The sequence below is a fragment of the Trifolium pratense genome, linkage group LG6, assembly GCF_020283565.1.
Source record: "Trifolium pratense cultivar HEN17-A07 linkage group LG6, ARS_RC_1.1, whole genome shotgun sequence".
Lineage (NCBI taxonomy): Eukaryota > Viridiplantae > Streptophyta > Magnoliopsida > Fabales > Fabaceae > Trifolium > Trifolium pratense.
The window spans coordinates 9,471,586-9,499,000 of record NC_060064.1 but is presented as its reverse complement, the minus strand read 5'-3'; the positions used below and the strand labels follow the sequence as shown (position 1 = coordinate 9,499,000).

The window sequence follows — 27,415 nt, the reverse complement described above, 5'->3', positions numbered from 1 at the left end:
AGATTTGATTTTGGTTAAAAGTGAGTTAAACAGAATTGATTTATGTTTGGATACATTAACGTAAAAATAAAGGGTATTTATAAAAAATATCAATTCTTTTTCCATTAATCTTTTTTGACAAAATTCTTTTTCCAATTTTAAAAAACTACAATTTAATAAACTGCATAATAAATAATTTAAAAAGTGATATAAGTAAGGTTACATGAGACATTGAAATGTGAAAGATGGTTTTTTTTTAATAGATTTAAATATTGTTGAAGGTGTTATAGTATGAGAATATATATATAACTTTTCAAATCACACGTGATAATAACTTTTCAAATCTCACATGATAATTATTCTCTAAATTTATGATCCAGTAGAAAAAAAATTATTGATCAGGAAAGACATAAAAATATTTCGTGATGAATAATATAGTCAACAATAATTTTGATATGATATACTTTTAAAATTGATGGTGCTTATCAATTATTGCACATAATTTTAATCACAATTGGTATACTTGCCATAGTGGTTAGAAATATTGCCTTGCATTGAAGGATTGCGGGTTCGAATCCTAGTCAAGACAAAATTATATTATTTTTTAATAAAAATTGCATTATAAAATGGAGGGAAAATGAGAAAAACAAATTAGGGTTTAGAATTTGCTTATGTATACAAGTTTATAATATAAAAGATATATAAGGTAAACTATAACTATAATTTAAATGGCAATAAATAAATAATAAACTTCTTATTAATTTAAAAATTACTTAAACAGTTGTCAAAAAATTACTTAAACAAACGACAACATATAAAACATTAAACTTCTTAATGATTTAAAAAATTACTTAAACATAATGTTTTCTTCATTTTTTTGCGCAATTCACTTATACATTGTCAATAACCATCAGGTTCTTTTTGCACCGTGGACATTTGGGGTCAGCTTTAGAAGCAATCACAAACATCAAGTAAAATGTACATCCCATCACACCAATTGATGGTAGATCATGTTTGGTGTTGCCACCAAGTTCAAAATCCAATGTTTTAAATCTCATAGCATTTTGCAAATTGTCATAGCTCAATCTTGATGATGATGAAAATTTCTGTAATGGGTCAATGTTCTCGTTCACCTTTGACTCAACGATACTTCCTTTTTGTATTTCCATCATTGATGGTTCAACCTTTGAATGAATAACAAAAAACATGAAAGAAAATTCCATAAATAGGACCAAATAGTGTTATATGTTGGAACAAAATTGATTTAAAAATGTTTGCCCCTAAATCTATAAAGGTTTTGATGATAACAAAGTATTAATTAACAATTGGAAGGACTAAAAAGTTATTTTAAGTGTGCAGATATAAGCATCATATAAGCTCTGAGTGAAGTTCAGAGGATGTGAATTCAGAAGTTCACAAGCGCTCAGAAGATGTTGGTCTTCAGAAGATACAACATTCAGAGGATGAAGACTTCAGAACTTCTTGTCTGTCTACAAGCTTCATCAACCTCTGAAGATATCTTTGAAAGCTGTGAAGATTCTCTCTACCAGTCAACTCTTCTACCAATGGAGAAAAGGACCTTTCAAGCCTGATCAGTTCAGCTACCTCTGTTTTGTCTGTCCTAACTTGAGAACGTGGGTCTTCAGTTTTGTTAGCTGAATAAGGAAAGTCCACTCTGCAGTAGTCAAAGTACCTGAAACTCTTTCTTAGTTTTGGATACAACCAAACTGCATCAAGACAGACTGCTTGAAGACAAAAGGTTATCAACTCCAACGGCTCCTTTTGCAACGACTCTTTTCTAGTGGTATATATACTAGAAGGATCAGCTGCAACATAAAAGACAACTATCAAGAATTGAACGTGCGCTGAACAAACTCTGAACTCTGTGATATACAAGCTCTGAACCTTTCTCAAGTGTTTCTGCACTTTAGCCAAATACTCTGATATATTTGTATTTGCTCTCTTTAGGTTCATCTAAGAGCATTTGTATATTTTTATATACTTTACCATTACTTGAGGAAACTTAAGCTTGTGTGCTTAAGTGTGTAACTTAAACTTGTGTGTTTAAGTGTGAAGTCTTAAGCTTGTGTGCTTGAGCATAGTTGTGAAGTCTCTTGCTTGTGTGCTTGAGCAGGTGTAATCTTGTGTGATTATAGTGAACTCCCTTGGAAGTGCAAGGGGACTGGACTACTCTCGTTTTGTGAGAGGAACCAGTATAAACTGCTTGTGTGTTTTTCTCTCTCTCTCTCTTGCTATTTATTGTGTTATTTTTCCGCTGCTAACGTAGTTGAGTTAAGAACTTGAAAAAGTTTTAACTTAGCTAAAACACAATTCAACCCCCCCCTTCTTGTGTTTTCACACCTTCAATTGGTATCAGAGCGCCTGGTCTGTTACTTTCACTTAACAGTGAGACAGTAAAGATCTTGTGAGAACACTATGTCTGGAGGAGATGATAGTAGTACTAGAACTACTGGTGAAGGTGAGGCCAGTGGAGCTGGTGGTGGTCCTAGAAATGCTTTTGGTTATGACTACTTAAGTAATGAATCACATGAACATAGTGGCAATAGAAAAGCCCCTATATTCAATGGTGATGCTTCATTATTTGAGTGGTGGAAAGAGAGACTGTATAGCAATATTACTGCTATTGATCATGAGTTGTGGGATTTGGTTGAGTTGGGAGTAACTTTTGAAAACTTGAATGAACATGGTAGGTTGTCCATGGAGAATAGAAAGTTACTCACACCAGCTAACCTAAAAATCTACACAAAACATCATAGAGTAAAGGACATTGTTGTTGGTGCTATTAGACATGAGGACTATGTCAGAATAGAGAACAAGTCCACTGCTAAATCTATCTTTGATTCCATGTGTGCTACCTATGATGGTAATGAAAAGGTTCAAGAGGCTAAAGCTAGTCTTTTGATAAGACAATATGAACTTTTCACTATGCAACAAGATGAAAACATTGAGACTATGTTTACAAGGTTTCAAATCCTTGTATCTGGTCTTAAAGCTCTTAAGAGAAGTTATTCTACCTATGACCATGTTCAGAAGATTCTGAGAAGTCTCCCTATTGCTTGGAGACCCAAGGTCACTGCAATAGAGGAAGCTCAAAATCTCAAGACTCTGAGTCTTGAAGCTCTGATAAGCAATCTCAGAAGCCATGAGATGGTTCTGGATGCTGACTCAGAAACTAAGAAGAAGTCTAAGTCAGTGGCTTTACAGTCAACTAAGACTACTTCTAAGGCTCTTAAGACTCAGCTTCTTGATATTGAAGAAGAATCTTCTGCTGATGGTCAAGAGGATGAGATGAATGAGGATGAGTTTGCTTTATTCACCAAGTTTCAGCAATGGAACAGATTTAACAAAAGAAATTTCAGAGGTAACAGCTCCAGAAATTTTGTCAGCAAAAAGGATGATCAGAAGAACTGCTTCAACTGTAAGAAGCCAGGACACTTTATTGCTGATTGTCCAGAAATGTCTGCTAAAGACAAAAGCAAAAGATACAGCTCAAAGAAGCAACAATTCAAGAGTAAATTGAGAAAGAGTCTGATGGCTACTTTTGAAGAGCTATCATCTGAGGAAGAGGTTGAGGAAGAAGAAGAAGCAAATCTAGCCCTGATGGCTTCAACTGACTCAGATGTAGACTCAGACGATGAATCAGAATCAGATTCAGAAGTAACTGATGAGGTATTTTCTGACTGTTCTAAATCTCAACTTATAACTGCACTTAACAAGGTCATTGAGAAACATCTCAGAGTGTTAAATAAACAAAAAGTTTTACAAGAAAACCTTAACACTCTGACTGAACAAGCAGAACATTTTCAAGGTCTATATCAAGAAACTCTGAATAGAGTAAATGATCTTGAAAAGGGTTGTGCTGTGTGTCACAAACCTACTGATGAGCAAGAAATGGCTCTTCAACAGTTTGTGCATCTCAACCTTGGTAAGAGCAAAGCTGCTAATCTTGTTTATAATGTCATGAGACATAGAGGAGAGGGACTTGGCTATGAATATGGTAGAACATATTCAAAGCTAAAGACCTATCCCAAAAAGGTTGGAAAATCTTGGGTTTACTATGTTGTACCTCAGAGTGAAGAAGGAAAGAAATTTGGTACTCTGGAAGATGAGGATAATAATCTGAGAGATTTGGGAAATGACAACTCAGAGGAACCAAGTTCCTCAGGATCTGGGAAGAAAAGCTCAGAAGATAAAAGCTATTCAGAACTTGACAGTGTCAGTTCAGATGTTCTGAAAGTTTCAAAATCTGAGGCTTCAACTTCTGGAACCAGAGGAACTCCAGTTCATGAGAAAAGTCAACCTAAAGGCTCAGAAGTTTTTAAAAGAAAGTCAAACCTCAAACCTCAGAGGCAACATAGGACTAAGGTTATTTATGATTCTAGAATCAGTAAGTATAACCAGTCAAATCAATGGACTGGTGATAAATACAAACTCTGGGAGCATAAACAATCCAAGTCCTGGAAAAATTACAGAACTCAAACTAAGAAATATTTTCAAAAGAGTTATTATTCCAAACCAAAATCTTTCTCTCACACTCAACAACACAGTAATCATTTGTGGACTAACAAGCGTGGACCCAAAAGATGGGTACCAAAAGCTGAAATTATGTATCATTCAGATTTACCAACTAGGAAAGGATATGTCCTACCTAAAGTATGGAAACAAGTCCTATGCAAAGGAAGAAGGGCTTATGTCCTTGACCAATGGCTGACAAGTTCTCAAGTGAACAATCAGAACTTGATCAATGAAGAGGAAGAATATTGGGATGACTTTATCATTAACTGTGATAAAGAGTTCCATTGTAGTGATTAAAGTTGTTTCTCATACAGCCTATCACTCAAAGAAGTATCATGAATCATTCATGGTATCTGGATAGTGGGTGTTCAAGGCACATGACTGGGGACAAACAACTGTTTTCCAAGCTAACTATGAAAGAAGGAGGTTCTGTTGGCTTTGGAGGTAATCAGAAAGGAAAGATAATAGGTACAGGTACAGTAGGTAATTCCTCCCTATCTATTAATGATGTTTGGTTAGTTGATGGACTTAAGCATAATCTATTGAGCATAAGTCAATTTTGCGACAATGGTTATGTAGTTGTCTTTAATAAGGAATCATGTACTGTGTCTAAACAATCTGATAACACCATGATTTTCAAAGGTCTGAGAAAGAACAATGTTTATAAAATTAATCTTTCTGATTTGAATGAACAAAAAGTGATGTGTCTTTTGACCTTGAGTGAAGAAAAATGGATCTGGCATAAGAGGTTAGGCCATGCTAACTGGAGGTTAATCTCTAAGCTTAGTAAGCTTGACCTTGTCAGAGGTTTACCTAAAATTAAATATCACTCAAACACACTTTGTGGTTCATGTCAAAAAGGAAAGATTACAAAGTCATCTTTTAAACCTAAGAACATTGTCTCTACCTCAAGACCATTGGAACTTCTTCACATTGATCTTTTTGGACCAGTTAACACTGCTTCAATCAATGGAAAGAAGTATGGATTAGTGATTGTTGATGACTACAGTAGATGGACTTGGGTAAAATTCCTAAGAACAAAAGATGAAGCTTATGATGAGTTTAGCATCTTCTGCAAACAAATTCAAAATGAAAAAGGCTACACTATTTTAAAAGTTAGAAGTGATCATGGTGGAGAATTTGAAAATGAACCTTTTGAAAACTTTTGTGAAAAATATGGCATTCTGCATGAATTCTCTTCTCCTAGAACTCCTCAACAAAATGGGGTTGTTGAAAGGAAGAATAGAACTCTGCAAGAAATGGCCAGAACCATGATGCATGAAACAAATGTAGCAAAGTTTTTATGGGCAGAAGCTGTAAACACAGCATGTTATGTTCAAAATAGAATCTATATCAGATCTAAGTTGAACAAAACTGCTTATGAATTGTTCAAAGGAAGAAAACCTGACATTTCTTATTTTCATCAGTTTGGATGTACATGTTATATTCTAAACAACAAAGTCCATCTAAAGAAATTTGATGCTAGAGGTTATAAGGGTATCTTTATAGGATACTCTGAACGCTCAAAAGCATACAGACTGTATATTTCTGAAACACACACTGTGGAAGAAAGTATGCATGTCAAATTTGATGACAAAGAGCCTGACCAAGTGTCAGAGCTTGTGGAAGGTTTGTCTAGATTTCAGGTATCAGAGGATCAATATTCAGATATTCCAAACTACTCAGAACATCCATTCTCTGAAGTACCTCTGAACACAATAGTTCCTACAGACTCTGAACAACCAAGTACTGAAGCATCTGCTGAACCTGATGCTGATGAGTCTGAAGATGATGAGCCCCCAAGAAATACTTTCAAATACAAATCATCACATCCAGAGGAACTGATATTAGGCAACAAGGATAGTCCAAGGAAGACAAGATCTCAACTGAGAAATGAGGAATCATTAGTTGGTCTTATCTCAATGATGGAACCTTCAAAGATTGATGAAGCTCTGAAGGATGATGCTTGGATTGTAGCAATGCAAGAAGAGCTGAATCAATTTCAAAGGAATGATGTGTGGACTCTAGTGCCTAAGCCTTCACACAAGAACATTATTGGAACAAAATGGGTATTCAGAAACAAGCTGAATGAACAAGGTGAAGTGGTAAGAAACAAGGCTAGATTGGTTGCACAAGGTTATAGTCAACAAGAGGGGATTGACTATACGGAAACCTTTGCACCAGTTGCTAGACTTGAAGCAATCAGGTTACTTCTATCTTATGCTGTTAATCATGGAATAACCTTATATCAGATGGATGTTAAAAGTGCCTTCTTAAATGGTTTTATTTCTGAAGAAGTGTATGTTAAGCAACCTCCTGGTTTTGAAGATATCTCAAACCCTGAACATGTTTTTAAACTGAAGAAATCACTGTATGGTCTGAAACAAGCTCCAAGAGCTTGGTATGATAGACTCAGTAATTTCCTTCTTGAAAAAGGTTTTGAAAAAGGAAAGGTTGACTGCACACTCTTTAGAAAAACAACCAAAGAAGACATTTTAATTATTCAAATTTATGTTGATGATATTATTTTTGGTTCAACTAATGCTGCTTTGTGCAAGAATTTTTCTAAGATAATGCAGGATGAATTTGAAATGAGCATGATGGGAGAGTTGAAGTTCTTTCTTGGAATTCAAATCAATCAGAAGAAGGAAGGAACTTATGTTCATCAATCAAAATACACTAAAGAACTTCTGAAGAAATTCAATTTAGACGACTGCAAGATAATGAATACTCCTATGCATCCAACTACCAACATGGGCAAGTCAGATGATGAAGGAAAGGTAGATCAAAAGATCTACAGAGGTATGATTGGTTCTTTACTCTATCTGACAGCCTCTAGACCAGATATTTTATTCAGTGTTTGCTTATGTGCAAGATTCCAGTCAGATCCTAGAGAATCTCATCTTACAGCTGTAAAGAGAATCTTTAGGTATCTGAAAGGAACAACTAATCTTGGACTTCTCTATAAGAAATCCAATGATTATGTGCTAAATGGATTCTGTGATGCTGACTATGCTGGAGATAAAATTGAAAGAAAATCCACAAGTGGCAATTGTCAATTTGTTGGTGAAAACCTTATCTCCTGGGCTAGTAAGAGACAAACTACTATAGCTTTGTCTACAGCAGAAGCAGAATACATTTCAGCAGCTAAGTGTTGCACACAACTACTCTGGTTAAAATATCAGTTAGAAGATTACCAGGTAAGCAGTAACAATATTCCTTTATATTGTGATAATACTGCAGCCATTCATTTATCTAAAAATCCTATTCTACACTCTAGAGCCAAACATATTGAAATTAAACACCATTTTATCAGAGATTATGTTCAGAGAGGCATTATAGATATTAAGTTTGTTGATACTGAAAATCAATGGGCTGACATATTTACTAAAGCTTTATCTGTTGAAAGATTTGATTTTATAAAGAAACATCTGAACATGTTTTCAATCTCTGAATGAAAAATTGTTTTTGGCAATTAAAGTGTAAGAGGATAGGTATATCAGAACTTATGATTCAGAACATCTGAAACACAAGTTCTGAAGTACTTGACTCTGATAGAGAATTTTAAATAACTCAGAGGCTCTGAATTATTTTAGTGGGAAACGTTCAGTATTCACTGCTGAACAGTTGTCCATTAAAATAGCAGTTACCGAGTAAATTTTCTGCACGTGGTCTACGTGTGTCAGGTAGTGGGTGGTTAATGATGATTTTTGGTATTCAACTTTCTGTCAATTAGCGTAACTTCCCAAATTTGCTATTTTCGTGTTAATTGTGTGCATTTAAATAAACTTACACAATACACTTGCACACTATTCACTTTCACAACCTACACTTTCATATTCTCTCTAAACCTCCAACAAACTTTCTTTCTCTCTCGTTAGTTTTCCAAACCTTACCCTAATCTCCAACAATGGCTGGTACTTCGTCTTCTTCGTCAAAAAGGATTCCACCGTTTATTTTCAAAAATCTTCAGATCGTTGGGAACGAGATGGAGTTTCCAGAATCTGAACTTACTTTTCTTTCAGAGAAGATGGTTGATTTCGATGGTCTACAAGCTAATGGGTTTGATGTTAAAAAGTACTTTATCACTCAAGGATGGGATAAGTACTTCGACATGCTTAATGGTCCCATTTATCCAGATTTGTTGAAGAAATTTTGGATGAAAGCAAAGGTTTTTGATAAGCATGAAGCTAAGAAGGAAGAGCTTGCAGCAATAGAAAGGAATCCTAGTCTGAAGGGTAAAACTAGGAAGGAAATGGGTTTGCTGGATTTTACAGGTGTACAGATTAGGTCTAATATCTGTGGGATGAACATGGCACTCTCGCCTATTCATTTCAATGCTCTTCTTGGTCTACCTAACTCTGGGATAGAGTTAGATGTGTTTGAAAAGGATACAAGATACAGGGATGATCTTCTGCATCTCATTTGCACAGATTTCTCCTTAAAAGGGAAAGTAAAGGGTTTGACTGATGAATGTAGAGTTCTTTTCAAGATCATCCTAGCAGCTATCAGTCCAAGGGTTGGTGGGACTGATACTATCTCCTGGACTCATCGTCATCTGCTGTATTTCCTTCTGACTGGAAAGAAGGTTAATCTTGGAGATTACTTCTTTGAACGTATTTGTGAAGCCATATTTGCGAGTAAATCTCAGAGGAAAACTACTATAGTTTATCCTAGGCTGTTGTCAGACCTTCTGCATCAAGGTCATGTTGTTCAGAACTTGAGGAAATTCCACCCTGAATTGGTTGAGAAGAGGTTCTATCCAGAAATTCTGAATGCTAACTTTCTGTCCAAGATGCGTTTGATTGCATCTAAGCCTGTTGCTCCCCCACAAGAGTTCACTGTTAGGCTTGAGGATCGTCTATATGTCCAAGGCTACCCAGTCATATCTGAAGCTGATGCTGAGCATGTAATTCAGGATTACTTGGAAGTGCTCAGACAAGAAGGTTTTGTTGTTGATAGGAGTATGGTTCCTCCTGCTCCTGTAAATTTGTATAACCCTAAGAGGAAACCAAAGAGAAAGGCTGTTGCTCAACCTGATCAACCTAAGCCAGATCTTTTGGCTCAGAAAAAGATTAAGGTGGAGCAAGCTGTTGCTGAAAAGAGATCTAAGAGGAAGCATGAAGAATCTGCTACCAAGGCTGCTGAAGGAGCTTCAAAAGAGCCTATTGTCATTGAGGAAGATAGTTCAGACAGTTCATCTGAAGGATCTACGTCAGAAGATGAGACTGAATCTGATGAGGAGACTCTTGCTGCTAGTTTGAAGAAAAGACCTGCTCCTATTTCCAAGGATAAAGGTAAGTCTACTCAGTTCATCTTTAATGAAAATGAGATTGGATTAGGTTACACCAAACCTCTCAAAACTATTTTACCAACCTCTGATATTCCAACCTCTGATAATCCCCTATCTGAACTAGAAAAACATCTTAGCCCTGACCCTCTGAATAACCAAACCTTCACCCAAAAACCTTCATCTCCATCCAAACCTAACTCACCTCAACCTCAACCACAAACAGAAACACCTATCACATCACCTCCTAAACCTACATCACCTCAAACTCAACCTCCACCTGACATTCCACCATCTGAACCTCAACCAGATATTCTTGTCACTGAACCACTCTCTCCCACAAAACAATCCTCTCCACCTCCTGAACCAATCCCTGAACCTAAATCTCCTGAACCATCTCCTGAACATGTTTACCCTGAATCAACTTCTGACATCTCATCACCTGAACCAACCCCTGAACCTCATCCTAACCCAAGTGCTGAACATGCTTCTCCTGAGCGCATTCACACTTGTGCTCCCAAGCCTTCAGATGCAGAAGTTGTGGTTATTGATAACCCTGCTACTGCAACACCTACTCTCTCTACCATTCCCAATCCTTCACCCTCATCATCCAACCCTTTTAGTAATCTATCCACTCAATTTCATGATGACTTGGTTAGATTATCTTTGCTAAAGGACAGGTTTCTAGTTTGTCCTTCTGATGTGGATTTGGAAGTTTCAAGCATTAAGGCAAGGATTTGCAATGCTTTGGATGGTGCTGCTGAGGAAATTAAGGCTGTGATTGGAAGAAGAGACTTGGATATGATAAGCTTCTTGAGGGAAAGTCTGGCTAGGGCTGAATTGAAAAGATTAACCATGTTTAATCATGCTGGATTTGAACTTGCTAAGCTGGAAGAAATTGCTGCTGTTGAACACCGTCTGAATGCTTTCAAAGTCATCTGGATAGACTCCAAGCTGTTTCAGAGTCTTGAAGCTCAGAGGTCTGAGTCTGAAAGGTTAGAAGAAGCTGCTGCAAGAGTTGCCCAGTTGGCAAATAAGTTGCAACCAGAGGATATTTCAGAGGATGATGTGCTTGCTTCTCAGAATCAAGAGGATGTGCTGATGATAGACTATCCAGAGGAAGGTGAACCCTCTGATAAAGGCAAAGCACCTGTGATTGAAGAACAAGCTCCTGCTGTGGCGGATCAATTGCAGATATTTCAAGAAGCCCTGAGGGAACAGCAAGAAGGTCTAGAACGTCAAAGAGCCGCTCAAGAGACATTGGAAACCAAGGTGGATGGTTTAGTTTCCAATGTGGGATCCTTGAACGACAAATTCGACCAACTCTTAGCCTTTCTTAAGAAACCCTAGGACTCTATGCACTTGTTTTCAGCTTTCTTTTATTTTCTTGTTTATCCTCTGAACAATTTTCTTTTAAGCTGTGCTTGTTTTGATTATGTGGTTTGTTTTATATTTTGTTTGTTTTGCTTATGCTAATTTTCTTGATAAATAAGAACATAAGAACACAAGATGCTTCTTAAAAACGAAAATTTTTTTATTAATGCTCTAACCATGTTGAGTACATTGGTAAAAAGAAAAAGAAAAAGACAACCTAATCCTAGTCAGATGGATAAAACTCAGAAGAAATCTCTGATTTCTCCTCAGCATCCTCTGATGAAATTTCTATGGGATCTGGGTTTTGTTCTTGTTCTTCTTCTTCTTGTTCCTCTTCTGGAACATAGCTAGCCAAGAACTCAACATAGTCCGCATCATCTTCATTCTCTTCAGCTTCCGAATCTGATGAGATGATTATTATCTCAGCATCTTGTGGTATCTTGTTGTCTTCTTTCTCCTTTTCATCGTTTTCGCGTTTTTCTTCGTTCTTCTTTCTCTTAAACTCTGCGATGCGTAGACTAAATCTTTTCATTCTTCCTACCTTCTCTTGCTTCACTTGTTTATTCTTGTTTTTCCGTGACGAAGGCATGTTAACTAGTTCACCTTTTTATAAACCTTTGAGCGCGTTGGTTTTCGTTTGTGAAAATTAATTCACCTTTGTAACAACCACTCTCCTTTCTTTGACTGTCTTGGTTATATAAATCTTTTTACTTTTTGATAATGACAAAAGGGGGAGTAGTTACGCATTAATTGATAAGTTCCAAAACTGAAACCACACCTTTTATCTCGCTTTTATCTGTTAAATTAAAAGTTGTTACTTTTAAGTTGTTTTACGTATTTCAATGCGGAGACTAAGTTAGTTGAAACTAAAATAAATTTCATAAGTAAGGATAAGTTAAGAGTGCAATTTTAACTTAGCCTTATGAGACTTAGGGGGAGAGCTTGCAAACCTCTCACTCTGAAGAAAGATATGAAACTTGTTTTATTTCTAACCATCTTAATCTTATACTAAATTAAATATCATGGATAAAACATAAAGTTCAGACTTTATGGAGTATCAATCTTAGGGGGAGCTTGCAAACCTCATAAACCTAAGAGAAACATGATAAGTTAATTTAACAACAATTGTCAATTAATACTTATGTTTGTCATCATCAAAAAGGGGGAGATTGTTGGAACAAAATTGATTTAAAAATGTTTGCCCCTAAATCTATAAAGGTTTTGATGATAACAAAGTATTAATTAACAATTGGAAGGACTAAAAAGTTATTTTAAGTGTGCAGATATAAGCATCATATAAGCTCTGAGTGAAGTTCAGAGGATGTGAATTCAGAAGTTCACAAGCGCTCAGAAGATGTTGGTCTTCAGAAGATACAACATTCAGAGGATGAAGACTTCAGAACTTCTTGTCTGTCTACAAGCTTCATCAACCTCTGAAGATATCTTTGAAAGCTGTGAAGATTCTCTCTACCAGTCAACTCTTCTACCAATGGAGAAAAGGACCTTTCAAGCCTGATCAGTTCAGCTACCTCTGTTTTGTCTGTCCTAACTTGAGAACGTGGGTCTTCAGTTTTGTTAGCTGAATAAGGAAAGTCCACTCTGCAGTAGTCAAAGTACCTGAAACTCTTTCTTAGTTTTGGATACAACCAAACTGCATCAAGACAGACTGCTTGAAGACAAAAGGTTATCAACTCCAACGGCTCCTTTTGCAACGACTCTTTTCTAGTGGTATATATACTAGAAGGATCAGCTGCAACATAAAAGACAACTATCAAGAATTGAACGTGCGCTGAACAAACTCTGAACTCTGTGATATACAAGCTCTGAACCTTTCTCAAGTGTTTCTGCACTTTAGCCAAATACTCTGATATATTTGTATTTGCTCTCTTTAGGTTCATCTAAGAGCATTTGTATATTTTTATATACTTTACCATTACTTGAGGAAACTTAAGCTTGTGTGCTTAAGTGTGTAACTTAAACTTGTGTGTTTAAGTGTGAAGTCTTAAGCTTGTGTGCTTGAGCATAGTTGTGAAGTCTCTTGCTTGTGTGCTTGAGCAGGTGTAATCTTGTGTGATTATAGTGAACTCCCTTGGAAGTGCAAGGGGACTGGACTACTCTCGTTTTGTGAGAGGAACCAGTATAAACTGCTTGTGTGTTTTTCTCTCTCTCTCTCTTGCTATTTATTGTGTTATTTTTCCGCTGCTAACGTAGTTGAGTTAAGAACTTGAAAAAGTTTTAACTTAGCTAAAACACAATTCAACCCCCCCCTTCTTGTGTTTTCACACCTTCATTATAGATTTCCAAGTGTTTGCAAAGAGAGAAAAATATTAGTCAAAAAGGGAGAGAAAAATATTAACTAATAGTCTATAGTTAAGTTGTTCGCAATAATTGAAAAAATAACATATATTACACCATCCAAAACAAAGAAGTAAAATTATGAAAGAAAAAATTATAAGAACGAAATCAATCAAAAAATAAGTTTAATTACCTCAAAATTATATTGATCTTGCAGTTCAATTTGTGCTGGTTGATTGAGATCAAGAGAGGTGAGAAACTGATTTTGAAGTAGGTCAGGGATGCCTCTTTTCTTAATTGGCAGACCCTTAATCTTTTGTGATGTACGAGTGGGTGATTCCATTTCCTTCAACTTGAGCGAGAGGTGATTAGAAAATCATATAGTGATATGTATATATACTAAACAATGTATTGGAACACATTGACTAAAAAACGAAGGTTCACGTTTATCATCATCATACCTCAAATTCAAAATAACGGTTATCATATGATAGTTTTATTTTAGATATTTATAAAGAACATGTTCATACACTAGAATAATTATATATTTAATGTATAAAAAAATGAAGGTTCACGTTTATCATCATACCTCAAATTCAAAGTTTATCATCATACCTCAAATTCAAAATAACAGTGACCGTTTGATAATTTTAATTTTAAATATTTATAAGGAAGATATTCACACACTCAAAATTAAGATAAATAGAATAATCGTACATAATATAAAATAAATCTAAAAAATGAAGGTTCACGTTTATCATCATCATACCTCAAATTCAAAATAACGGTTACCATTTGATAGTTTTTTATTTTAAATATTTATAAGAGTGACTCATTTTGATACCTCACAAATTTCTGGCGGAATAATTCAATTCCTGACAAAAATAAAACAGTAGTGCTATATGGAACGACAAGGTTCCTGCACGACAATGCACGACTGCATTAAAATTTAAAACACACCTAATTTCCTTTATTAATTATTAATTGTAGTATTTTTTATCTATACAAAATGCAACCGATAATCTCTTTCTTCTCCTCTTAGACAGTCTCTTACTTTCACGGTCACAGCACTAAATGCACTCTAACTCCCTCCAAATGATTGATCTTACCACCACCACTTCTACAAGCCCAAAAATTTCTCAACACCACTGCTTATCACTCTGTTAATCATGTGTCTAAACAAAATTTCTCTGACTTTGATGTTTGCCTCCGTCGTTGTTGTTTCCGTCGCCATCTTGTCTTTACCATCACTGTTGTTGTATTCAGCGCCACAGTTTAAATTGGTAATTCACATGATTTCTCAAAAATCCAAGATCAAGAGGCGTTGCGTTGTGACGAGACGGTTGGTGGAGAACGAAGCAGTGAAGCGTCGTCGATACCGACAACAAGTGAAGCAAGAAGGCAGGCAGAGGCATCAATTGGAGGTGACACATCCACCACCACCACCCATGGAGGCGGAGATGCATGCCGCTGAAAACGGGGATTACAAAACATTTACTTATGTTAAATGGACAAAAGGGTTTAATTTGGGAAATAAGGGTTAAATTGGAAAGCAAAAAAAATAGAATTTAAGATTTGAATCTGTCGTCGGATTTGCACGAGCATTGTGTGTCGTGCATATTAGCATTTTCCAAAATAAAATCTAAACAATAATGCTATATACAGCCAAAATTTTCATCACGACATTTTCACAAACGTAGTAATTAAATGTGCACTATGAATTGTTGCCTTTTTTGTTTGTCAGTATTCTTTTATTTACAAAGACACACAATTACATGAATTATTACTTTTTTTAATAAAAAACAAAATTTTCCAGAATAGGAACCATCCCTACTGCTATCAACTTATCACTATATACTTTGAAAATAAAATAAAATAAAAGTTGGAAATAGAAAATAAAAATTAGGATCAAATAATCCCTCCGTCCCATTTTATAAGAGCTAATTTGATTAAATGACATTATTCATTTATCTTGTTTTAATTGTATTTTTTTAATAATATATAGATATAAATATTAGCATATAAGATCTTGGTTGATCCATTTTGATGAGTATTTTCAAAATATCAAGTTTTTATAATTTTTACTAATACGGAATTAAAGATATTAGCGATCACAATTATGCGTTGGCATACGTGCATTAGTCAAACTAGCTATTATATTTTGGGATGGAAGGAGTATGTTATTGGTTCCTACAAAATTATGCACGCAATTTTAGTCTTTATTGTTAATCCAATGCGTATTTTTGAATTATTATATCGCAGACATATTTAAAATATTATAAAAAGTTTCATCGAGACAAAAAAAGTAACACAAAATTTAGTTTTTAAGTCGAGATTTTCACCACTTTTGTCTTTATCTTTTGGTCTCTAAAAAAAATGACATGTTTTAGTCCTACAAAATTTTGTCGGGACTAAAACTAAATATCTAAAAAATTCGTAGGACTAAAACATGTTTTTTTTATAGAGATAAAAAAACAAAATTTTATAACTTTATAAAATTAAAAAATGTATTGTGAAGCTATCCTGGTAAGTAACATAACTATGTTCTACTGTGTAAAAAAAAATACATAACTACGTTCTACGCTAGAAACTAGAAAGTATGCAATGCTGAAGTAATTGAAGAGAGTGAAAAATTGAAAAGCGTAGGGGAGAGAAACAGGACAAAGAAATTTTATCTCATAAAACAGGTGCCACATCCTTCGCAGTGCATTCGTGAAGCTATCGTTTGCTACAAGTAGCATTTTCCAAATCTAAATTAGTTCATGACATTTTCATATTAAAAACAAACTAGTCTTCGGTTCGTTCTAAGGGATTAAAACAATGGGTCAAATTAAAATGTTGGATCCAAATTAAATACTTCCTCCGTCCCAAAATATAAGGGAAAATTGGTCAACCAAAATTGATGTATTTAGTCCAAATTTTTAACCAAATACATCAACTTTATTTGACTAATTTTCCCTTATAATTTGGGACGGATGGAGTATTTCATAACGGTTACCATTTGAATTCTTGGTGTATACTTGTATATGCCCTTTTGTACATCTTGTACATGGGGTCTTGGTTATTTTAATATAAATTTATCCTTTACATTTTCAAAAAAAAAGTGGGATTAATTTATCTCAAATATGAAAATGTGAGAGACTAATTTATATTTTATTTTTGTTAGAGATTGAATTGTCCCATTTGAAATTTGTGAAGGATCAAAGTGGATCTTCACTCTATTTATAAAGGAGATTTTCACACACCTATAATTAAGATAAATATAATAATCATACATTTAATATACAAAAATGATAAATTTGAAATATAACAAATGTTAATATAAAGAGCAAAATTATAGTTTCAAGAAAAACGTGAATCTAGTATAATTTTTTTTTTGTCAAAACGTGAATCTATTATTAAATTTTATTAAAATGACATCGGTTATAAAAAAAATGTAATCATAAAATTGTATGCAAAATAGTTGAAATGATCATCAAATCCAAAATTTGAATTCTTTTTATGAAGGGATAGTTTTGAACTTTAATTATTATTATTATAAAGTAGATTGTAAAAATGACATCGGTTATAAAAAAATGCAATCATATAAAATTGTATGCAGTGAATAGTAGAAATGATCGTCAATTTCAAAGTTTTAATTCTTTCTGCCAAGTTGATAGTTTTGAATTTTAATTATTTTAAAGAAAAATATTGACACACTTAGATTTAGGGATGACGATAGGTAATGTACTATAGTACACATCTCTGTATCCATGTGTATATCAATCTTTGTACCCGTGTTTGTATTTTCTAAGTACCTAAGTACTCATACTCGTACCTAAGTACCCATATCATATCATTTTAATAGTTAAAAAAAATGATTTTAATGTTAACTTATGAAAATTATAAACAACATTATTACTAATCATGTTAAAGTTCATATATTTGTTGCAATATTCACATTGTGTGTTGCTTTATGTTATAAATAAACATTTTTATTAAAAATATGTAATATTTTAATAGTGTTTCAAGTCAGATATCATTAAAGAAACTAATTTTTCCAAAAAAAATCAGCAATATACATACACTCACGTGCGCCCTACCCCCCGCGTAGCTACCAGTGTTGAATCATGTCAATTAGGAATAGTTTCACGCATAACAATCTTGGCGCCCCGTGCCCAAGACAGAACCAAAGCCAAGGCAATGCGCAAGTATTGCGCCCCACAAAGCATCATTGCGCCTCGCGCCCAAGACAACATGTACCCAAAATTTTCTGACTTCTGTAACTAAGATTTCAATGCATACTCAACATGAAGGTGTGAAAACACAAGAAGGGGGGGTTGAATTGTGTTTTAGCCAAGTTAAAACTTTTTCGAAGTTCTTAACTTAGCTACGTTAGCAGCGGAAAAACAACACACAAATAATGAGAACAGAGAGAGAAAAAGCACACAAGCAATTTATACTGGTTCCTCTCACAAAACGAGAGTAGTCCAGTCCCCTTGCACTTCCAAGGGATTTCACTATAATCACACAAGATTACAAATGCTCAAGCACACAAGCAAGAGACTTCACCACAATGCTTAAGCACACAAGCTTAAGACTTCTCACTTAAGCACACAAGCTTAAGACTACTCAAACTTACAAAGTAAATAGAGTTCAATGATTGAATACAACTGTTCTTAAGAGAACCTTAAAAATCAAATACAGTGAGTACAAAGTATTTGGACTAAGAGTTAAAAAAACACTAGTTCAGAGGTTCAGAGCTTGTATTCGCAAATGTGAAAATATTGAGCGCGTGTTGTAATAATTGTTATCTTGCAATCTGATTCTTCTAGTATATATAGGACTAAGAAAGAGTCGTTGCAAAGATGACCGTTGTTGAAGATAACCTTTTGTCTTCAAGCAAGTTGTCTTGATGCAATTTGGTCGTTTCCAAAACAGAGTAAGAGTTTCAGTAACTTTGACCATGTGCAGAGAAGACTTTCCTTATTCAGCTAAGAAGTCTGATAACCCACGTTCTCCATTGTGGACAAACAAAATGTAAGTAGCTGTTCTGATCAAGATTGAGAGGTCATTTTCTTCATTGGTAAGAGAGTTGACCTTCAAATTCGAATCTTCACACAATCCAAGATATATCTCAGAGTTTGATTCACTTCAGACTTTAGCAAGTTCTGATGTCTTCATCCTCTGATGTAAGTAACTTCTGAAGATTCTTATCTTCTGCGTTCTTGCGAACTTCTGAGAACTTGTCTTCTGAGCTTTCTTCAGAGCTTGTCTGAAACTAAGTTCTGCACACTTAAAATAAATTTTTAGTACTTCCAATTGTATATTAATACTTTGTTATCATCAAAACCTTAATAAATTTAGGGGCAAACATTTTTAAATCAATTTTGTTCCAACACAACATTCTTCGAATGATCCTCTTACACATCAAATATTGCATAGTCTGTTTGTTAGTCTGAGATTGCGCTACAGCAGACACCTATAATGGTTTTGTGGAAGATGCAGTTATCTGTTATGTGAATAAAAGTAAATATAGATGAGTCATTCTTGGGTTAAATGCAGCTTGTGACGGTAAATATCGTGATAACTCAACTTGCATTTGTGGCTGCTCTGCACAAAATCTCGCCATGGAGTTGGCTCATAGTAATGGAGGACATTATTTATGGATTGAAAGCTACTCGAAAACGAAAAGTGCACTTGATGCCTTTGATAATTCATCTATAGTGTCATGGGATATGCGTAATCATTGGAGTAATTGCTTCTTGTTGGGTTTGAACATCGTGAGCTCTCATATCTGATATCTATAGGGAGGGGAATAGTTATGTCGATAAATTTTTTGCTCATGGGCATGCCATAGTTGATCAGATGTGGTGGGATTTGCTACCTTCTTTTCTTCGGGTTGATTTCCTTCATGACAAGATGAGTTTTCCTTGTACTTTACTTAAATTTGTTTTTTATGTTTTACTTTTTTTGGAGTAAGGTCTAGTCCCTCATCCACCCACACTCACCCCCTTACCAGGGACGGATCCATGTAGGGGCTGACTGTGGCTATAGCCACACCAGAATTATTGCATAAATACTTATAACGTTAATATTATCACAAAGATGTTTTTGGCTTAGTGGTTAAGTAGTGCCCCATTTTCTTAAGGGACCTGAGTTCAAGTCCTATGGGTTATTTTTTGGCTTTGTTGCTAGTTAACTACAAAGAATCAAGAATAATAGCTGTGGTAATTTTTTTTTATAAAGGAGTGATCAATATATATATATATATATATATATATATATATATATATATATATATATATATATATATTATATACATATTAGAGAAATTAAATTATACCGGTAACATTTTAATGAGTATAAAATTTAAAGAAATTTATCGTTAAATTTAAAATTCATATCATCTAGATAATTCATGTAAATTCTATAGAAATTTAAAATCATTTGATATGTTATTGAAATTCACCAACAATAAAGGTTTATACGCTTTTATTGAACACTATTAATTTTAATTGATCTCAATAACATATAAAATTTTATTCTTTTACTTTTCTCTCAACTCTACAACTACAAATATGATTTCTTTGTTCGCTATTTTGTTATTTTTTAATGTGCTTTCTAGAGATAAAACTACTTCTTCAGCTAATCTGCAAGCGTGATTTTGTTATTAACTATAAAGCTTGTGAACGTAATTTTTTTAGCCACACCAATATATCAGGTCTGGATCCGTCCCTACCCCTTACCCTTATGCGATATAAGTACATAATAATAGAAGTGTTTAAACGTGTCAACATAGTTGAGATGTCTACTCACTATTGAATGTTTAGATGCTCTTAACTTTTTTAAAAGAAAAAAAAAAATCACAAATTTGTAGTTATAATTTTTTTATTAATAATATTAAACTAAAAATAGTATAAAAATATTACTTGTATTATAGTATTCTATAAGCAGTTATTTTGATTTTATTCCGGCACTTTTAACTATAACCTCATGGCTTTTTATCGGTATTTCTCACTTCACAATGTTCTCATATCACTAGCTATGATTAGAAGAATATAAGATATGCAGGATTTAAATTGGGCCCCTAGTCCAGACGAAATTGTGGGACCACGTCCATTAATTTTCAATTGAATGGCCCACCAATTGTCTTCACAGCTCACCCTCTAAATATGTCATATGTATACATGTTCTCTGTTTTTACTCTTGTCTTTGATGAATGAATTGATGCTAAAGGTGCATGTTCAATCCCAAACCATAGTGCACACTGTAGCAAGTAGTTCATCCAAAAACTTTTTGGTAGGGCAAAAAGCTTTTATGGTAGGAGAAAATGCACAAATGATATAGTGTCATTTTTTAGTGTAAATCAAATGATGTCCTATCAATAATTAAAGACTAATCTCTCAAGGTAATGAGATATATTTAATTATTTTTAACATGCTTCGGTTAGCGTTAGTTGGCATCCCACTGCATGGTCGGTCGGTAACTTTTCATATAGTAGTTTTTTGTTAAACTCGTATAGCAACATGGATTGAGTTGGGTGCAGTCAGCACCTATGATTGCACATGCAGTCAGTGAAATCATTGTCGTTCGATCGAAATCAAACGGTTTATATTTAAAAATCAGAATTTTTATAATTTAAAATATTAAAATTGTATAAAATTGAACTATTTGATGTTAATCAGAAATCTATGATGCACTGGCTGCATCATAACAACTGCACATAACCCTTTTCCCTATATAGTCACCTTGAAAGTCCACAAATTTCAAACACGCATTTAAGCAATTGTTATCGGTTATCACTCAATAGATACGCTAACATTTACATTAGTTATGTACTTCTACCACATGAAACTTAATTAAAATCATACTATTTATTTTAAATATGTTGCTTAATTTTCTAGACATTTTAATTTTATTTAAATTAACTAACAAAGTGTTATACACTTTGCTCCATTTTCAAATAAATATTTGTGTGGAAATTTTTTTCAAAAGTTAAAAACTTCTCCATGCATGCCTCCATATATTAGCATTAAAATGACTTCATATACGAAAGTGATTTCCTTCTTTATGGTCTTTTGAAGGTGTTTGTCTATATCTATTGAAAATTTTATTCAAATGTGAAGGAAAAAAATATTTTAAAATTTTATTCCTTAAAATACCTTAATCAATCAAAATTTAATATTCAAATGTGTACTAAATAAACCTAAGTTGTCCTTTTTGAACTTTGTTGTGTGTTAATTTCCTCTAGTACCAAACTATATTAATGTGAGATATGAATTTCATATTGAAGCAAGTTGCAAAGATTGCATTCTCCTCTTATTACATACTACTATAGTTGGGTAAAATTCATTAATACTTGAGTTGCAAAACTCGTGATGTGAATAAAATTTGGAGGTTAACCTTTGCGTGTTGGCACCACTTGTACTTGTACGACTGTACCCATTCTTATAATAAATAGAAAAAACAGAAATAAGTATTCATAATAAATATTTAATAATTATCATTATATATCATACAGTATAGTATGTAGGCTCCATCCTTTTATATTGTCAACCATCCCTTTGGCCAGACCAGATATGTTAAGGACACTCTTATCTCTATCTCATTGGCATTGCCCTTACTTAGTATATACCACAAAAATTTGATCATATCACACCTATGTTGTCCTTTACATGGACTATATGAAAAATCAAAATAAGTTCACAAATTTAGCTCTAACTAAATAGAAGTACAAAAATTTGATCACTATAGTCATCCAATATCTAATCTTTAGATGACTCACATTGTGACTTCGACAAATTAACGATTTGAAATATCGATCGTTCAATATCTTTATCGGTTATGACAATTATTGACTATAGTGACGACTAATTGCATTGAATTCATTTGCATTAATTGGCAACCATCATATAAAAATATCGACTTAAGTGCAAACTATAGAAAAAGTGATGTTTTCTTAAATTTATAAATTATAAAAAAAAATCTCCAACAAATTTAAAAATTAACCATAATACAATTACACAAAAAATTTCAAGGTCTTCATGATCACGTTACAATTGCTACTACATTAATCGTATTTCATTCATAACTTTCGTGATGGCAATTTAAAACCCTGATTAGGTTGATTGATCCGGAGAAGGAAACACGAAATTTTTAAAGCAAGTGAACCCTCCATCAACTACGAGATTGTGGCCAGAAATAAACTTTGAGTCATCTGATGCTAAGTACAATGCGGTCCTAGCAACATCAATGGCCTCACATTTTGCACCTTTGAGAACACCAAGCCCACTAACAATTTCCCCTATCTGTTCTGGGGTAAAACCAGGAAGAAATTTTCCAACTTGACCTAATGACATTGGTGTAGGAATTGCAGCTGGTGATATGCAATTGACTCTAATCCCAGCTCCACATAGTTCACTAGCCGCAGATTTCACCACACCAGGTATTGTAGATTTTGAAATTGTGTATGGATGAGGGCCAAGCCCACCTAATAGCCCACTTATGCTTGATGTGCATATAATGGACCCATAACCCACCGGTACCATCACTCGGGCCGCGTGTTTTATACCTGCAATGATGAGTTTACCATGATTACATCTAAATCACAAAGGTATAAACTTATCGGAAATTTATCGCATTCACACAGTTGAGATATCTTTAGTCGTCTGATCAAGTTCACACTTCAAATGGTCTAGAAAAACGTAGATTTTTAACAAGCTTGAATTTGGACCGTTTGATTACATAAGAGCCGGATTTATAAAATAAATTTTGCTTAAAAAAATATACCTCCAATGATTCCAGTAACATTGATTCTCATGACCTTGTCAAATTCATCAAGGTCCAATTCTGTTATGCTATGTGGGGTTATTGGGCCTGTTATGCCAGCATTGTTGTACATGATGTCTAGTTTACCATACTTTGTCATGGCAACATTCACAGCTTCTTCAATTTGGGCCTCAATAGTGACATCACATTCTACATAATGGGCTGATGGGCCCAATTCATTTGCAACCTGAGGCCCAAGTTGAGTGTCATTGTCAGCAATGATGACTTTGGCACCATGTTGGATAAACTCATGGGCTGTGGCCTTTCCAAGTCCACTTGCTGCCCCTGTTATGATTGCCACTTTTCCTTCTAACCTGCTTTCAAAAATGAATTGAATTGAATGAATGAGAATCACCATGGGTGTGAGTTCAAAAATGAATTGAATTGAATGAATGAGAATCATCATGGGTGTGAGGAAAAAAAGATGGGAGAAAGAGAAAAGCAATAATGCAAGGTGAAGATCATCAATGTTTATCGGGAAGTAAATAGATGTGTCAATAGGCTAGCTTCGATGGGAAGTGAAGGCAGCAACAACATAGTTTATTTCGAGTTTTCCCTTTTAGAGGTTGCTAAAGTTTTTTTTGTGTGTGTTAATTATCTTTCTCGGGAAATGGGCATCACTAAGTCAGAGTTTGACCGTAGAATAAGTAAAGGCAGACCAATAATTGTTCTTACTAGGAATCGAACTCGGATTCTCCCGAACAATTAATTTTATGAGGAGCTCATTAACCACTTAAATAATGTCTTGTTTTTTTTTTTTGACAGTTAAGGGTCCGTTTGGTGCACAGGATAAGAGATAGGATAGGATAATTGTATCATATCCTGCCGCAATCCAGTGTTTGGTGATACAGCATGATATGATAAGTTAATCCTGAAGCTTATCCTATCCTGTCTCTCTAGTTATAATTCTTATCCTGAATTTGAGCTGGGTTACCAGCAGGATAGGATAAGAAGAAAAAAAAAATCACTGAGTTATTTATTTGATCATGATTCATATAAAAAATTAAACTTGATTATTTTCTCATAATTTTTATTTTAAATTATATAAAGTTATTTGATTACTTATTTATATTTTTTATTTATAAAATTCAAAGAATTACAAAATAATTTTAAAAAAATAACAATTATTTTACAAGAGTAATTTTGTTAATTAAATATGTTATCATGTTTGTTATCCTGTGTGCACCAAACATAGGATATGATAACTGAGTATAACTGTTATCCTGCTGTTATCCTATCCTATCCTTATCTTGTTTTATATCCTATCATGTCACTATGCTATCCTGCGCACCAAACGGGCCCTAAATGTCTTGGTTATTTATTTTTTTTGGTTATTAAACATAGTAAATGTATCAATATCTACTAAGCTATCTTATTCAATTTATGTGTTACAGTTCCTCTTTCTTTGGATTTAGGCTCCTGTTGGATAAAAAAAATGAGATAAAGAGAAAAGGAATGGCTTGGTTTGAAATATGTAGAGTGAAATATTGGAGCACTCATAAAATGATTATTGATGATGGCTTCTTATCTAAATGTAAATTATTTCAGCTTTATTTCAAATGTCTAAATCCAAAAGCATAATTTCTTTTTGTCAAAGTTGGAGGATGATGTTGTGGACCAAAGGTTCATCCAACAATACTTTTCTAAGATTGTATATTCCTTGAATGACTTTGAAAAGTAAGAGGAAGAAAAGAAGGACAAAAAAACTTTAGATGTGTTTTATTAATTTCAAAGATTGATTAAGATAGAAAATGACTTATTTTGATAATCTGGTACTCTGAAGTTTTGTTTGACTCTAATGTATCTATCATACTACCATTGAATATTGGTTAATTTTTTATATTTAATTATTTATTTAAATTAGAGTTTAACATAAAATCATATAAAATGTCAATACATAAAATTATTCTAATCATGAATGTGTGGTTACCAAACAAACCCCAAAGCCCAAACCACTGTGTATTGTACATGCATACAAAAAGAGAAGTTGTTTTAACATTTTTTACACTGTTTTGCTTCATTACTAATCCCTATTTAATTGGCAAAATTACACTACAGGTCCTTTATCTTATTTTTTTTAACAATTTGGTCCTTTATCTTTTTTTTGTAACAATTTGGTCATTTATCTTCTTTTTTTGTAACACTTTGGTTCTTATCTTATTTATTTATAAAAAATAAAGGACCAACGTGTTACAAATAAAAAAAGATAAAGGACCAAACTGTTACAAAAAAGGGGACTAAAGTGTTACAAATAAAAAAAATAAAGGACTAAAGTGTTACAAATAAAAGATAAAGGATCAAAGTGTTACAAAAAAAAAGATAAAGGACCAAAGTGTTACAAAAAAATAAGATAAAGGACTTGTAGTGTAATTTTGCCCTATTTAATTAGTACGAGAATGATGAGCTGAGTTATTGGACATGTTTAATTTAAAAATAAAAGTGGACAGTTAAATTATGATAGCTGTTTATGTTGGTAGATCCATGGCATGGGAACATGTATATTGGAGGCAGCTAGCGGAATTTGTTCCATGTGTTTCACTGAATTCCGTTGTCATTGTTTAAATTTGTTTCTATGTCTCTCTTTACAAATTACATCAAAAATTATTAAACTAAAGTACTACTACTATATATGGCGGATTCTAGTAGTGAAAAGTACTATATATTTATAATAGTTCTACAGTGTCTTGATTATCAAATATTGTCAACGAAAATGAAATAAAATTTAATTGAACTGAACATATTAAAAAAAGTGTGATACATTTCATTTGTCTCATTTTTTTTCTTGCTGTCTTCATTGTCTACTTTTTTAAGTAGTTTAAATGGAGAGGATCCTAACTCCTAGAAATTTTATTTTAAAGGTGAATGAGTGGAGCGTTCAGGGTTCGAATTCTGATTCATGCACATATAATATGATATCCCTACCAACTGCGTTAAGCTTACAGAGACACTTCATTGTCTCGTATTAAGTTTTGCTTTTATATATTAAAATAAATGAAACAACGCAACAAAATTTCTATTGTATGATGATTATATTATCGTTATTAAACATATAGTACAATCAGATTACCACTATCAGATCACACTTCAAATTTTCGATTTGGAGCATGAGGAGGCTCGCATTGAATGACTTCAACCTATGTTTATAAATAGAGACTATTTTTATCTAATAAATCGGTTTTGTAAGATTGAGTTAAACTTAACTCAAATTTGTCTATGTGAACTTAGCTCGGTTAATAGTTATAGGAACATTGCATTATATATGCAGAGACCGAGATTCGAACTTCAGACACTTCACTTTTCCACCTTAATTTCTAACCATTAAAAAACTTGAAAAAAAAACTCAACTCAATTTATAAAATAATAAATTCATTTATGAAGAAAAAAGAATCCACATACTATAATTGCATCCAGAGCATGAGTGATATAAGCACAGTAAAGAGCTTTAATGAGAGTTATTACCTTCTTCCACCAACCGTTGCATAGAATCTGCTGCTTTTTCTAACCAAATTACTATTGCTGATGATGTTGCTGAGCTTCAACTCCCTGTACAAAAGATCAATCTTTATCAACGTATAGATATATAACATAATACTACTCCATATATATATATTAGCCAAATATACAGAACAATTATTTTGATGTTTGAAATTAGAAATAATAAATAAATAAAATGAATATATTGAACCTTGCTAGTGTTCTGAGCATGATGGTGAGAGTGATGAAGATCTGATTGTGAAGGAAACAAGAAGAGTGTTGACCTTTGATGGGATCTTGGGTAAATTTGAAAGAAGAGAAAGCAAAGAAAGAAATAATGGGTTGATGAGTATTTAAGGGGAAGGAGTGTGACAAAGTTTTGTTTGATACAAATATAGGAAGGTTAAAACAAAAAATATTCTTTCCTCACCCGGGAAACTTATCAATATTAACTTTTCTTTGGTACATATAGACAAAACACAATACACAAATGAGATAGCATGAGTCCGAACTCCGGTCATAGTTTTAAATAAATAATCATAGTATTAATTTCAGGCTCATGTGCATCACTCTTTATAAGAAAAAAAGGTTTTGTAGGACCGGAGGTCGAAGATTTTACTGTAAGACGAATTCCCTCAAAGCTGTAAGTAAAATGTC

At 33.6% G+C, this 27,415-nt stretch overlaps 2 protein-coding genes across 3 annotated transcripts; both read right to left on the bottom strand.

Moving 5' to 3' along the window:
• Positions 1-819: 819 nt before the first annotated feature.
• LOC123888155 lies at positions 820-13,821 on the bottom strand. The gene is made up of 2 exons (XM_045937121.1): positions 13,668-13,821; positions 820-1,163 (listed from the first exon to the last, which is right to left on the bottom strand). The coding sequence occupies exons 1-2, from the start codon at positions 13,815-13,817 to the stop codon at positions 870-872; spliced, it is 444 nt and encodes a 147-aa protein (XP_045793077.1). The 5' UTR covers positions 13,818-13,821; the 3' UTR covers positions 820-869.
• Positions 13,822-22,391: 8,570 nt separating this feature from the next.
• Positions 22,392-27,209, bottom strand: LOC123888154 (zerumbone synthase-like). Of its 2 annotated transcripts, none has more exons than XM_045937119.1 (4): positions 26,970-27,209; positions 26,744-26,827; positions 23,246-23,601; positions 22,392-23,027 (listed from the first exon to the last, which is right to left on the bottom strand). In XM_045937119.1, exons 1-4 carry the CDS (start codon positions 26,987-26,989, stop codon positions 22,576-22,578), a joined length of 912 nt encoding a protein of 303 aa, XP_045793075.1. In that variant the 5' UTR covers positions 26,990-27,209; the 3' UTR covers positions 22,392-22,575. The 2 variants fall into 2 exon arrangements, with proteins under 2 accessions (XP_045793075.1, XP_045793076.1); XM_045937120.1 differs by having other exon boundaries at positions 23,246-23,598; positions 26,970-27,206.
• Positions 27,210-27,415: the final 206 nt, after the last annotated feature.

Excerpts from the sequence above, each read along its gene's own strand:
- LOC123888154 (XM_045937119.1), bottom strand. The coding sequence starts at position 26,989 with ATGCTCAGAACACTAGCAAG. Across the intron at positions 26,828-26,969 it reads ATGCTCAGAACACTAGCAAG|GGAGTTGAAGCTCAGCAACA; the intron begins GTTCAATATATT and ends TCTTTTGTACAG. Across the intron at positions 23,602-26,743 it reads GCAACGGTTGGTGGAAGAAG|CAGGTTAGAAGGAAAAGTGG; the intron begins GTAATAACTCTC and ends CATTTTTGAAAG.
- LOC123888155 (XM_045937121.1), bottom strand. The coding sequence starts at position 13,817 with ATGGAATCACCCACTCGTACATCACAAAAGATTAAGGGTCTGCCAATT. Across the intron at positions 1,164-13,667 it reads AAGATCAATATAATTTTGAG|GTTGAACCATCAATGATGGA; the intron begins GTAATTAAACTT and ends ATTCATTCAAAG.